Raw genomic sequence first — 14973 nt, forward strand, 5'->3', positions numbered from 1 at the left:
TCTAGTTGTTGAATGCGGTGTCCTATTTACATCCTTTAGGTCAAATTTGTTAATTGCATTACTTAAATATTTTGAGGCCCTATTGATGTTCTACCTGCTTTATTTATCAATTACTGAGAGAGCTGTCTTAAAATCTCTCACTATTAGTGTGGCTTTGTCTGTTTTTCCTTGCACTTTTGTCAGTATTTGCTTTAAGGCAGTGATGTTAGATGCCTATGTCAAAATGCTGTATCTTCATTTTAAAACGTTTCTTTTATCTTTATGTAGTGACTCTCATTACCTCTAATATATTTCGCTTGAAATTTTATTTTTGTCTGATATTAACATACCTATGCTGTCTTCTTTTGGTTAGTATTTGTCTGCTATATGTTTTCCTATCCCTTTGTTTTCATCATTTCTGTATTATTTTGTTTTAAGTGAATCTCTGCATTTTGCTGTTGATGTTTTTAATTTTATCTGAGACTCTCTTTTAGTTGATTAGTTTATCCATTTATATTTTTTGTATATTGATACACCTGAATTTTTTTTTCTACTATCCTGTTTTGTACTTTCTTCTCTACAATGCTTTTTTGACTTCTTTTTTCTCCTTTCTTCACTCTATTAGATTGATTTTTTTCTTCCTTTTTATTCTTTCCAGTAGTTGAGATATTATATTCTATTTCTAGCCTCTTATTATCCCTGAGTTTCTAACTTAATTTAGCAAAGCCTAAGGTTAATCACTAAATATACGCCCCTCCCCAACAATACTCAGCCTTAGGTTCAATCTCATCTTTATATTAGGTAGAATTGGCTTTAGCTGCACATGATTAAAACAATCAGCAGCTTAAGTAAGACAGCAAGGTATTCCCCATACATATAAAGGAAGGCAGGAAGTAGGGCGCCCAGACTAGCTGGCAGTTCCTTCCATCTTTCCAGTCAAGGGGCATTTGAGCTCCAGACAACAGGAATGAGGAAGGGCAGTAGAAATACCCCTTCATTTAAGGACAGTTCTGGGGATTGGCACACAGCATATGTGCTCACATGGCATTGGCCAAAACTAGCTGCAAGAGAGTCTGGGCATGCAGCTGCTTTGCTGGGTGACACTGTTCCTTATTAAAATCAGGATTTGTATCACTAAGGAAGAAAGGGGAATGTTTATTGAGAGGCAGCTAGCAGCCTCTGCCACAGCCTCTCTCCCCCGGACATAAGGGCCCTAAGAGTTTCTGATCAGTCCCTTCTTTCATGTCCAGAATTTCATTGTCATTTTGTTTTTAGATCCTCACAATTAGTCATTACTCTTGTTGTCATTTTGTGTAATCAGTACTTACTGAGATTTATCCATGTGTTTAGCAGTTATGTGTTCCTTATTCCTGTTGCATCCTACTTCCTCCTTCTGAGGTTTCTTTTCCTTTTGGAAGTATATTAAGAGTTCTGTCAGTGAGGGTAAAACTGAGTTTTTGTTCTAGGATTGTCTTCACTTTGCCCTCTTTTTTCTTTTGGCTGCGATGCGTGGCTTGTGGGATCTTAGTTCCCCAACCAGGGATTGAACCCAGACCCTCGGCAGTGAGAGCACAGAGTCCTAACCACTGGACTGCCAGGGAAGTCCCGCCCTAACTCTTGGTTGTTAGTTAAATTGGGTTTAGAAGTTTAGATTGACAGTTTTTCCCAGGGCATTGAAGATACTGTGTTGTCCTCTGGTTTCTACACTTGCTGGTGAGAATCTGCCAGCTGCTCAGCTGCTGCCCTTTGTGAGAGCTATGCCTGTCTCTCTGGTTGCTTTTAACATCTCTTTTCCTGGTATCCTTCAGTTTCCCTACAATTTGTCTAGGTATAGGTTTTGTTATAGTTATTCTACTTGGAGATCATTATGATTTTTGAATCTGAAAATTCATATCTTTCATCAGTTCTCAAAATTTTCAGCTGTTGTCTCTTTGGATATTGACCCTACCCCACAGTGTCCCATCTCTTCTCATTCTTTCCTCTGGGTCTTTCTCCTTCACATTAAAAAAAATTATTTTTTGTTTATCTCTCATTACTGACTAGTGCTCTGGGTAATTTTCTCAAACCATTCTTCCAGCTTACTAAATCTATCCTTGCTATATTCAGCTTGCTATCTGGCTCATCTATGGAGAATTTGTTTTGTTCTTTCCAGTCACTATATGTGTTATTTCTGTAAGTTATATTTGATTCTTTTTCAAATCTCTCTTCTCTTTTTTATAATGTCTTGTTCTTAGTGTTTCAATTTCTTCTTTTATGCCTTCAGTCTTTTCAACTGTACATCATTTTACATTTTCTTTCCAATTATTTTTCTGTCACCTTGGTTCTGAGAGCTCTAATCTTCCTGTGTGTTGTGTCTGCTGACTCCTGTCCACGGATAATTGTTTCCTCACACGTTTTGGAAGTTTTATTGTAAGCTCATACTGAATGGGGCTTAGTACTGTGGAAATTACTGAATTCCAGAAGTATTTCCCCAGAATGTTTTTTCATGCTCCTGAGAGATACTCCAGAGTATTGCTAGATCAATATCAATGTTACATTAGTTTATGAGCAGCCTTGTGTTCTGAGACCACAGTAGTGGTACATTGAACTCCAAAGTGCACGAGGCTCAGCGCCACCTCACACAGCATCCCCTTTGCTGATGGGCAGACTTTTTCTGGCTCACCCTTTCTGCAGTCCCAGTTTTGCTCAGGGTCTCAGGCCAGCTCCCCAGGTGGCCCTTGTCTCCTGTGTCCACTTAGTTCTTCACACTTTCCAGGTCCTACATTCCTAGAACTGATGGCCTCCCTTAGGGCTACAAGCCCTCCACGCACACACTTATAATTCTGGTTTTCAGTTCCCTCTTCATTTTTGGCACTTGCAGATTTCCTTCTTTTTTACAAGTTCATCTAGTATGCTTTTTGGAAAATGTTCCATTTTATCTGGCATGGCTGGGAATTTGTAGAGGGAGGGCTTTTAGACTTAGTCTCTCCCCATCTCTTCATTCACTCACTGTCGAATCACTTTGTTCTGTTTTGTTCAACAAGCTTACTGAGCTGCCTGCTGTGTGCCAGAAATCGTGCTGGGTCTCATTCTTTCTTCCCCTTCTGCATGCTTACATGCCCACATATGTGTGTACACACACACACACACACACACACACACACAGAGAGAGCCAAGGTCTCAGAGTTTAAACATCAAATCTCAAGAGGTAAGAAAAAAAGAGGGCTGGAAAGAATCCATCCTTCTGAGCATTGTGTCTTTAAATCCCCACCACCACACAGCCATCACACCGAAAGATGAACCTTGAACGTCCAGATGCCTGTAAGTGGCCCCCATATTCACTGCTTGGACCTGCAGACTCAGCCTCTCAGACAAGAGCCCTCAGCATTGTTGGACCGAGGCCCCCCCGCCTCCCTCTGGCACCCTCAGGTCCTCACTTCTCTAGGTATCTGCTCAGCCTGAGACTGCGAGGGGGAGCCAGCACTCTCCCTGCTGTTCCCCCGAGTCCTGTCTGAGTTTCCTACAGGGCAGCCACCACAGCCCCCCCTAAGTGGGCCAGTGGCACCATTCTGCCACCCAAATGGGTCAGCTTCCTCCGACACAAACTCATGAGTGCTGGCATCTGCATGTTTACCCCTCATGGTGGCCCACTGCAGTCTTCTGTGCCCCCTCCCATACCACACTGCTCGAGTCCTGTGGCTGCCCTGTAAGGACAGGCCCTAGAATGACTTGCGGAGACCTCTGGAAACATCTTGCTCTCTCGATTGGCCATTTTCTGAACAATTACTTTGTGTAGGAACACATAGATCTGCTTAGGTGAAAGGTGGAGAGTGCCTTGACCCCCCCCCTTAGATGCCTGTGTACGGTCTAGGATGGCTGGAGGTAAGCAATTTGCTGCTAATAATTGAATATTTGGGAAGAAACATCTACTTCTGTAGCAGTTGTGAAGATAAACTCAGGAAGGTCGATTGAAATGGCATGTCACAGCTGCAAATCATTTCTGAGGTCTTAAAAGAAAATGAAGGGCTAGAAGGGAACCCCCAACCCCAGCCGTGGAAAAGCTTCAGGAATCAGAGGCTGAGAAAGCACAGTCTCAGAACAAACGCCTTACCTTGGAGAGTTCCGCAGCCGGGGCGTTGGCCCAGGTAGGCTGGGCTGGGCAGACAGGCAGATTCCACACTAGCTGATAGGCAAGGCTCACACCCTCATCTTACTGCCGCTCCCCTGCATGCATTCTACCTGGGGGGATAGTAGCCTCCCCTCGCACTGCCCAGGGTGTATCTGTGAACCCCTGTCTGCAGACAAGCAATCTCCCACCCGACCCCAGAGGCAGAGAGAGCTGGGGGATCTGGTTGGGTGACGAGGCCAGCCAGCAGCCTCCCTGTGTTCAACACCAGCTGAGAAATAAGGCTCAGGAAATGACAGAAAGCATCACCCCTACTTCTGTAAAATCTGAGTTGAAGGGCACGCTTACGTGGGTGGCCCGAGGGGCCCTCCTGAGAATTTACCGCAGAGCCCAGTCAGAGGTGAACAGCCTGCCTGGAAGCTTACCAGGAGAGGGCAGGCCAGAATGCAGCCTCCCTGTGGGCAGGAGACCCCTGAGCCGGGCCTGCTCCGTGCTTCCTCCCAACATTGCCACGCCTCCCCCTGGGGACACGACTGAGGGGTGTGATAACAACACAGGTCCCTCCGTGTGGAAGGATGAAGCCAGGGCAATGGAGGTTCCCCTGGAATAGTTTCTCTTTTATAGGTGAGGCCATTGTGGCCCTTCCCAAGCTCTCACGACTCCTGGGCTGGTGAGAGAAGGCTTGTTGACTGTCATTCCAGGGCTCCGTGCCTTACCCCACACAGGGACAGATGGAAGAATTGCTGTGGAGGTGCCTCAGCTTCTCCCTGCTGAGTTGTGCCTGGGGGCTGCCCTGCAGCCACAATCCCAGCCACCTCCTTCCCTGACTCCCCCTGTTGATTAGCTCGGGCACACCCAGCCTGGAAGGAAGCAGGAAGCGTTGACCCCAGGGATGATCACGGGTTGTTATCTCATGTAATTAATATTATAAAGGCTGCCCACTGCCCTGGCACTTGTCAGCCGTTTAGCAGACACTGGACATATGTGCATTTTTCCAAAAATTATTTAACTTCTCTAATCTGAAGTTATCTCCAGAGTAAGTAGAGAATTAGATTGCTAGTTTTGAATCTGTAGCAGTGGAATGCGTTTTATTATGTAAAATTAATGCAGGATCTCAATACTAATATAGGAAAAAAGTAGTGTTTTTTTTAGCATGAATGTGTAAGTAAGTATTCATTGTAGACACTTACTTCTTTAGAAAGGCGTCCATGAGACTTCTCTTGAAGGACACAAAAATCTGAGAGCCAGGTTCATAGGTGATGGTTATAGTCTAATATCTGCATCTGTGTTCCACTTATCTCTGATACTGTTTCAGGAGCCCCATATCAAGGAAATCCTGACTCACCAGTTGCCCTCTCAGCTTAGGCATCTTTTAAGCCCAACAGAAGCTTTAAAAAGGAATAGCAGAGAAGTTTTATTTTAGAGTTTAGTTGCTGACAGTAGCTAGCAGCTGTTCATATGAATTGCTTACGGTAAATCTACAGGTCAGACAAGAGGGACTCAAAGCTTGCAGGAGCTGACGCCCCTGGAAACTCAGAGCAGGCCTGACCCACACCCCTGTCTGGTCATCGTGCACCGGGGCCACTGGGCAGACGTGCTTCGTGGGCTCAGTGCACTGGCTCTGGTGTGCTCACACAGTTTTATACCTACACACAGTGTGAGTGGACGTCACAGCCCTGAGTTCTTTTAGATGCCCAGTGCACCACCACAACCTTCCTAGGTGTCGGCCCATGTATGAGCAGTTGGTAATATGCACAGATCTAACAAGCAGACCGCCTGTCCTAAGAGCTGCAGAAAATCAGTTACCATCACGGTGCTGGGTAACACACTGCCAATATTCAGGGTAACATTTAGAGTTGAACATAGTTGAGTGTATATATTATTTTTTAATTAGTTTTTTTTAACAAATACAGCTTAAAATATCTTAATGATTTGAATGAAACATGTGTGGAAGCCCCAGCACACCTCACACTCTACAGCCCTGCTGGTCTCTGAGGTCCCATCCTATCCTACCTCACCTCCATATTGCCGAGAAGGACTGTTTTACCCCTGCCGCAAGGGCTGGATCCTAAAGGGACATGCAGAGAGCCTTCAAGTAAGGCTGGCAGGCCCAGTGCGGAAAGGTGAAGTGATGGGCAGTACGTTGACCTTGGGGCCCCTCCAGCCTCTCAGATCACCTCTTACAGACACCTGCCTCATGCCAGGACTGGCCCTGCGGCTCGCCTGAGTGTGTGTTGGACTCTTCTTGTTTTGGACTTAGCTGGAGTGTAACTGGGCTGGGCTTGCTTACTTGAATGAGCTCGTGGGTCCTTGGCATTCTGTCCCGTGTGGCGTCCTTGGCGGGAAAGGAGGTGCCTGGTGGCCTGGTCTTCATCCTGAGAGAGAGGAGTCCTGTGGTCCAGAGAGCCTAGAGCAGCCTCAGCTTGTGAAGCCTTCTCCCCAGGCCCGCCCACCCAACCTACGGCCCTTCTCAGCCTAGCCTCAGGCTCCTGGGAAGCAGTGTAACTTACCTGTCAATCCAGCTGACTTTTCTTGGCAGTTCCTATGTGATTAGCACTGCCCTGCCCTCGAGGCTTCCAGTCTGTGCTAGGATAAGGTGGGCTCAAATGATAATAAGACACAGTAGAACAAGGGTATGCTCTTGTTCTGGGAGAGATGGGACCTCTTGAGAGGAGACATGAAGAAAGGCCCCACAGAGCAGACCTTAGGTTTGGGGTGCCGTCTGCCGCCAGGCATCCTATTTATTATTTCCACCCTTCTGTCTCGGGTGTGGTCTCCATAGCCCTGGAAAATTTCTTCCAGGCCCTAGGTCTTCATCTTCCTGCTTCTCTACAATCTAGACCCAAAGAGAAGGAACAGGGACCAGCCAGCGCCTGCTCTGAGGGCAAGCTGTCCGGCAGGGTGGATGCCGCCATCCCCCGGCCCTGGCAGTGACGAGGAAGGACAACGTAATGGCTGAGGCTCGGGCTCTGGAGACAACACCACGCTCAAGCGCCGTGGTCTCGGGCAGATTCCTTAATCTTTCTGTGCTTTAGCTTCCTCACCTGTAAAACAGGCATAATATAATACTTAATAGATTTGCTGATTATTAAATCAATTACTTGATTGTGCCGGACACAGCTTTGAGCAGGGAGGACACAGTTTGCCTTTTGGCCACTGTCATTTCAGTTTGTCAGTTAAAAATTACTAGTTTAAAAAAAAAATTACTAGTTAAAAATAATGTACCAGGGCTTCCCTGGTGGCGCAGTGGTTGAGAGTCCGCCTGCCGATGCAGGGGACGCGGGTTCGTGCCCTGGTCCGGGAGGATCCCACATGCCGCGGAGCGGCTGGGCTCGTGAGCCATGGCCGCTGAGCCTGCGCGTCCGGAGCCTGTGCTCCTCAATGGGAGAGGCCCGCGTACCGCAAAAAAAAAATGTAATAATAATGTACCGTATATTCTTTTAAAAAGTAGGAATTTAAAACTCACTGTGCCCGCCCCCAGTGAGCAGAGTAGTGTGCTGTCCTCCGCTGGGTTCAGCCCTTAACCCTGCCACTTTCTAGCTCTGTGACCTTGCCCCAGGTCACATTTATCGGTGTCTCAGTCTCCTTTGTGTGTAAAGGGGGTGATGGTTGGGTTCCGGGCCATGTAAGGCAGCCGGGGCCTGGCCCACAAAAAGGGCTCGATGAATAGATGCAGACAGAGAGGACAGGCAGGTCACTTTTTCCTGCCTCAGGCCCACGGCCAACTGAGGGCCTGCGACCTGCCAGGCGCTGCACCGGGCAGGCACCCACACCAGCAAGTCCTTAAATGATTCACATGCAGGAAGTTCTTTAGGAGGTTATACAAGAGAAGAGACTATAGAGACCCCAAATAGGTAAATTCCTATTTGGGAAGAAACTCGAAGCCCAACTAAGGGCAGAGAGTGAGGTGTCAGTGAATGAGCACTGGCCTGGGAGTCCAGACACATCAACCTCAGGCGGTACTTCTCCACAGCAGGCTCGGAGTGTCCACCTCCTGCCCACATGGTGGAGCCCTGGACCCCTCCTCTCCCTGCCCCCTTTGGCAGAAGCATGGAGCGCTGTCCACATGGGGAGGGTCCTGCCATCAGTCATCAGGAAGGCATCTCATCACAGTGACACGGGTGGGCAAAAATTAGGGGCATTATTACAGAAGGAGAGGGCCAAACTCTGGCGAAGCCCTGGAGGCTAGTGCCCAAGTGAAGGAGGGTGTACTGAACACTCTAGTTTCTCTTCACGAGTTAGTGCACGGGCATGATCTGCCCCTCGGCCCTGTGGTGGGAGGTCTGCACCCGGTGATGCTGCCGGCTTTGGTTGTTGTTGACTCATCTCTCTCACTCTCCCCTGTGCCCGCCTTTTGGATCCATCCTACGTCTTCCAGTGCCATCCTTTTCCCTTCATTATGTCTCCACCTTCTGTGGCGAAGTTTGTGGGCCATTATACTTCAACACTCGCCGGTTTAATTGTTGCAATTGGCCCTGAGAGAATTCGGGAAATGAAAGTGGCTCCCACTGCCTGGTGATGAGGCCAGTGAGAACATTCAGCGGCTCCAGCCTGCATGCGCCCTGCCAGCCTCTGCGGAGTGACCGCTGACACACTCTGCCTGTGGGTGGCAGAGGCCTGGGTGTCTGGGCCGTCACCTGGGGTGTAGGATGCTCTTGACAAGCAGCATGTGGGTGTCGTGGCTCCGAGGAGATGGGATCCGCTGATCCTTGGAGCCGGAGGGGGCTGCGAGTTTGTCCACATCTGGATTTCTCTGCCTAGGGGGAGATGTGCATTTACCCAGATGCAGAGGAGGGTCTGGCTTCAAGGGGCTGCAGCCCTCTCCGGACCACACAGAGACCCGCAGAAGGGCTGTGAGGTCAGCTCTCGGGTTGCAGGTGCAGGAGAGCATGTGGTCCTGAGCATGGCATTTGGAGTCAAGAGACCCACGTTGTGGTTCCAGCTCAGCCCTCACTTGCGTGACTTTGCACAGGTCCCTGAGTGTCTGTTTCCTCATCTGCGAGGGGGCTGTGTGCGCCTCCAGAGTGAGCATGGCGATCGGTGGGAAAATGAGAACAAAGCCCTTGGCAAGGGTCTGGCACACAGCACTCAATCCATGGTGCTGGACTCGGCATCATCCGGTGTGCAGTTTCCGTCGGTCTCCAGGCATCTTGGCTGTTGCAGGCATCTGCTCAGGCCTGTCAGGAGCCACCTGGGAATTCAGGCACCTCGGGGTGGCCGAGCGATCTTCATGCTTTTCCTGGAATTGTCCATCAGATTTCGTTTGCTCATTCAAGTCAGGAGGAGCACCTGCATCGTGTGCATCACAGCACCGGAGGAGTGTCTGCTGTACTCCAGGGAGGAAAGGGAGCGCGTGCGCTGTCAGGGTCACAGGGGATGCAGTCAAGCCCTGAGAACGTACCAGAGTAGCAACCAGAAGCTCCAGCACCTAACCAGTCACGTCCCCTCCCCGGTGCTCAGTTTCCTTTTCTGTAAAATGGGGTGACAGTATACTTTCCCTGCTTCCCACCCAGGGCTGATGGGAGGGGGCAGAGTCAAGTAAGAGTGATCTGCCACCCTGACACCACTCTCCCAGGATGTCCCAGGGGTGACACAGGGGTCAGGACCTGCTGTCTCAGTCCCCCTCTGGACAGGCAGGCCTGAATCCCATGGCAGAAACAAGGCAAGGGGGAATTGCAATCTGGCTCTGCCTGCCCCAGCTCAGCCCAGGGAGTGCCCCAGGCAGTAGGTTTGGGTTATAGAGACTTGTAATCCAGTCGCAGCTCTGGGAGATGGGGCAGGTCAACCGTGACCTCTGTTTCCTCATCTGCAAAGTGGAGATTATTGTGCTCACCTATGTGACTTAGGACTTAGTGCCTCCACCCCAGACCGTGAGGTGTGCATGGACACTGTTGGCAGAGATGCTGCCAGGCTATCATGGCCCCCAGGGTCTCCAGTGCCATCTCAGCTCCTGTTTCCCTCTGTACAACTCTCCATGTTCTCACTCCCCACATACTGGCTTTCTCTGCGTGCCCATTCAGATGGTGGACCAGGCATCCTACAGCTCCCACATTCTTCTGTCACAGCCCAGGATGCCTAGAGAGGCTGGGGTCTCCCCTCCATCTCTGTCTCTGTCTCTGTCTCCTCTCTTTCTCCCTTTATGATTCCCCTTCTCATTCCCCCCAAACCCATCAACAGTGGCTGGGGACAAAACCACTTGTCTCGGTCACTCCCGTGCAGGGTGGTGTAAAGCATCAGGGGTACACAGGAGATGGGGGTCACCTCCCAGTCAGGGAGGACAGGAAAGGGGCAGAGTCGCCACCAGAGCGGTGGATGCTGCCCCTCTCCTTGTCAGCCTCCCGGTGCACCTGGGCGAAATGCTTCCTGCAGTGTAGCCAGCAGCCTTCCTGTAACTGGAGGAACGCTGCACTCTCCCCTCCTGCGGTTCTGCTCTGCTTGTTCCTGAACAGATGATAACAGAGATGGAGCATATGGCCCCCAAAGTCACCGGGCATTCTGGGAAAGTGACACTGTGCCACCCCGGGCTTCAGGGGAGGGGCCCATCGGCTCCTGAGCACAGCTTCTCCCTTTGTTCTTCAGAAGGGCACAAGGTCACCTCCTCTGAGCCTCCTGAAAAGGAAATGTGCTCACTGACTTCAAGAAGAATCCCCTCTATCTAGGCACTGATTTAGGCAGGCACATATAAGGTGAGATGATAGGTGTCGGGGTGGGGGACATATGAGAGCCAAGACAGAGTCCCTCTTGGGCCTCTCCCACCTCAGCCCCCCCTCAGGCTTGTGCTGCCTGCGGGACACCCGCCCGACCTGACCTCCCGCCCCCTCCCCAGCCTGGTCCTTGACTGCTCCCACACACAGTGGGGTCTGGGCATCCGAGCCCTGGCCCCGTCCCTCCTGGCTCTGTGATGAGCTCATCAGGAGAGCTGCCTGGAAAGCCCCGCCTGGCCAGAGGGGAGGCAGAGGGGGCCCAAGAAGGGCTCAGAAAGCAGGAGGGAGCAGGGAATTCGGAGCTGGATGGCTGAAGCGGGAGGGAGAGAAGGAGCAGGGGGACCTGGGGAGGAGGCAGCTGGGAGCCCCCCATGCTCTCTGCTCGCCCAGCGTGGCTCCCTCAGTCTCAGGCTACAGAGTTTTTGGTAGGAGAGGAGGCTGCCAAGTGAGCATCCCTTAGCAGAGAAGCACTTGGAGAAGAGAAGGGAAGAGAATGCTTTCCAGTTTTCCTTTCACCTTTGACCTGTGGCCAGGGTGATCCCATGGCTGCCCCTGCTTTTTTCTGACCTTTCCTGGGAACTCCCAAGGAGGCCCTAAGATTGTGAGGAGGAACCTTGTCACTTCAGGACAGCTGGGGAGGGGGCTGACTAAATATAACCTGGCCTGCCTGTGGGCTAAGTAGGTTAGAGCCTGAGGGGCCACGTGGAGGCTGTAGCGCCCCTCCAGAGTCCGGTCCCCAGCCCCCAGCTTCTCACCACGAACCAGCACATCCGTCCTCCCCCTGACACGTTTGCCTTCCCTCCACTCGCAGATTGTTCATAGGAGGGCTGGAGACAAAGAAGAAAACGGGGGTTGACGTAGCCCCTGATGAGATGATTCTCTGGTCTCTGGGCAGCAACTTGATAGGAACGCTGGCAGCTCCGGTGCCAGGCTTTGCCTGCCAGCTGTTGGAGGGATGCTGGGCTGAGGAAGGGCCAGGCAGTGTGGAGTTAAGATAGGCTCACACCCTTGGGGATCTTTCAGGCTGGTTGGAGTTTCAGGAGAAGGTAGCCAAGCACCAGGCAGAATGTGAGGTTTGCAGCGAGTGCTCTAGACAGGCATGTCATTGCTCCACCTTGGGCCTCAGTCATCTAGGCTGTGAAATGGGGCTGAAGCTGCCCTCACCTCACAGGGCTGTTGGGGAATACTGAGAACAGGGCTTGGAAAGTGATGACATGCAGAGTCTGGGGAATGCCTGTCACAGCTTCCTTCTCTTCCCTGCAGGGCCACCCATTCATCGTTCAGTTCAACGATGGAAATGCCACCGTGGTGTCCATGTGGGTGTGCAGAGCACTGGAGGAGAGGCGGAGCCAGCAGGGCCCCCCCTGAGGTTGCAGCGTGATGCTGAAAGCCCAGGACTGGTCACCAAGGGGAAAACGTGCCTGTCGTGCCCTTCGTTTGCTGTCCGCGCCAGAAGAGCTTTGCTGGACTCACCTTCGACTCTGCTGGCAGATGACCTTGCCTAGGAAGCCCTCAAGGGTGGCCAACCCCTGTAGGGCAAGCCCTCGCCTCCCCCCCCGGGTCTGGAGGCCTGACTGGCAGGGAGGGTAGAGGGGTTGGGGCATCGAGAAGAGAGGCCCCTACGCCCTTGCTGCTCTTCCTTTTTCCTGACGTTCTCCTTTGTAAAGGGTCAGGCCCCGTCAGTATCGCTGATGGGAATAAAAGTATTACTGCTTTGTGACTGCCCACCGCCAGGAGGGTTGTGCTGTGCAGAGGGTCCGTTGCCCACCCAGGGCTGGGAGCGGCGCAGGGATATGTGTGGCAGTGCCAGCCCCCCAGGAGCGCTTCCTGCAGTTCCGTGACAAGGCCCACAGCCCGGCCCATTTGACAGGTGAAAAACTGAGGCGTGGAGGTCCCTGAACCGAGTCCCACGGCGAAGAGTGGCCAAGCCAGCACTAGAGCTAAGATCTCAGGACCCACGTCACGTGCCCCTTGCTGGGCTGGAGTTTGTCCCCACACTCACAGGCCAGGCAGTCCCGGCAGCAGCTCCAGCTCCAGCACAGGGATCTGATCTGGGGCCGTGGGTGAGGAAGGAGACCCAGAACTGGGAAGAAGCCTGGGGTGGTTCTGAGAGGCCCTCCTTCCCTCCCACCCCACACCCTGCCACCAGCTCCTCTCTACAGCAAGCTGGCCCTCACTGCCCTGGACGTCACGCCCAGGGAACCTCACTCACCTCGGGCCGTTCACAGCCATCCTGTTAGGTAATCCTCTCCGTCACCGCCAGGTAAGTGTGTTACCCCCGTCTTACAGGTGAGGAGCCGAGGCTCAGAGAGGCTCGGGTTGCACTTGGAGGTCTAAGTGACGTCCCGACACATCCAAAAGCAAACTCCTACGCCACGCACACCTCCAGAACCTCCTCCACCACTTTCCCGTCTCCATCCTCCTGGTGCCCACTCCAACATACTGGGGCTTGGCCTTGCCTCCTTTCTTTCTCTTTCACACCGCACATACAGCCTACCTGGAAGTCCTGCTGTCTTTGCCTTCAAACTGCATTGATCCCACCACTTCCCATCCTCATCCAAGGCACCACCGCTGGACCACTGCAACAGACTCCTACCAGGCACCTGCCCCTGCCGTCTGTTCTCCACACAGCCACTAGAGCGAGCCAGGCAGAACAAGGCAGATCCTGGCCCTCCCCGCTTGGAACCTCCAGGGGCTCCAGCTCACTCAGAAAACAAGACAAAGACCCAGCAATGGCCTGTGTGACCCTATATAGTCTGCCCCCATTATCTCTGACCTCAACTCCCATCACCCCCAACTCTCACTCTACTCCAGCCACCTGACCACCTTACTGACCCTTGAACATCCAGGGACACTCCCCCACTCAGGGCCACAGCAGAGACACCTAGCTGACCCCCAAAGGTTCATGCTCCCTCCATAGTGTAGGGCTGTGGGGAAGCTGCTACCCGGCCCCAGGCCAGCTCTCCCAACCCCCTTGCATTTAACAGGGCCCTGTGGCGAGTTCTCATCAATTGAAGCAGATGGTAGGTTGCTTCCTGGCCAAGAAGCTTAAAATGCAGATGTGCCTTCTGTGTTACATGTTTCTCCATCCTCCTGCTAAGTGGAAAAACGACTATAGTGGGAGGTGCGGGAGGCTGAAGTCCGAAAGGAAGGAGCCTGAATCCTTGAATCACCAGTTGGAAGGACACGCTGCCCCCAGGAACCCGTGCACTGGACTGTTAAATGAGCTTGAACTAAACTATTTTGCGTTTATGTTACTGGCAGCTAGTAGTATGCCATCTAACATAGGCCTTCATACCAGGGGCAGGACGTTCTTTCTCCAAGTATCCACATGACTCACTTCTGTCCCATTCAGGACTTCGTTCATACGGCATCTCAGTGAGTCCTGACCTGAGCGCTCTATTTAAAATCACAACCCGCCCACACCTGCCCTCTGGGACTCGTGTTCCCCTTGCCTGCACCACTGTCCTCCATCGCGTTTGTTACAAACCACTAATTGTACTCATTTATTTTATCTTCCATCTCCTCCCTTCCCCTCCTCCCCATTAGAATGTACGCTGCACAAGGGCAGAGATTCTGGTCAGTTTTCTTCACGTGGCATCCACCTCTCCAGTGCCAAGAACAGAGCCTGGCCTCGTAGGTGCCCAGTAAATGTGGCCTGAGTGGAAACTGGCTGCACTGTGATTCCCAGCACTGCTCAGCCCTTTGCCCATGAAGGGCTCAGCCTATGTGAGGCCTCCTTTTGTTTCCTGGGGCAGAGCTGTCATGTTCTTGGTAACACTTTTCAAGGTGGTACAGGCCTCCAACTGCCCCTGGGCCTGGGGCAGAGCACCTGCCGCATCCCTGGGGCTGGGAGGTCACAGGATTAGATGAGGCCCGGGCCATCGAGGCTGCTGCTCCCCAGGTCAGTGCTCAGGGCAGGGAGAGCTTCGTGGAACATGTGTTGTGGACTTTCTGAGGAGGAGACGCTCCCCAGAGGGGCCTCCCCAGCCCAGAACATGAACCAGCCACCACCCAGACGTGAAGTTCATTCTTGATTTGAGAAGATTCACCCAGCCAGCCCGCTATCCCCAAGTCCCAAACCAGGGGAGGGAGGGAAAATGATCAGCCATCCCATGCAAGCACTATGCTGAGGGCTTACTTTATCTACCTGTTTAATCTCTGCAGCAATCACAGGAGGTAGGA

At 51.9% G+C, this 14973-nt stretch overlaps 1 protein-coding gene across 8 annotated transcripts in view; it reads left to right on the forward strand.

Annotated features, from left to right (window-relative positions):
- MAP2K5 (mitogen-activated protein kinase kinase 5) overlaps positions 1 to 12508 on the forward strand; it is a 262889-nt gene extending 250381 nt beyond the window's left edge. For all 8 annotated transcript variants that reach the window (XM_060152910.1, XM_060152922.1, XM_060152932.1 and 5 more), the window contains one exon: positions 12052 to 12508. In XM_060152910.1, coding sequence (XP_060008893.1) covers positions 12052 to 12156 — 105 coding nt within the window. In that variant the 3' untranslated portion in view covers positions 12157 to 12508. The remainder of the gene's footprint in view (positions 1 to 12051) is intronic.
- The last annotated feature ends 2465 nt before the right edge of the window (positions 12509 to 14973 follow it).

The sequence above is a fragment of the Lagenorhynchus albirostris genome, chromosome 1 (genome assembly GCF_949774975.1).
Source record: "Lagenorhynchus albirostris chromosome 1, mLagAlb1.1, whole genome shotgun sequence".
Lineage (NCBI taxonomy): Eukaryota > Metazoa > Chordata > Mammalia > Artiodactyla > Delphinidae > Lagenorhynchus > Lagenorhynchus albirostris.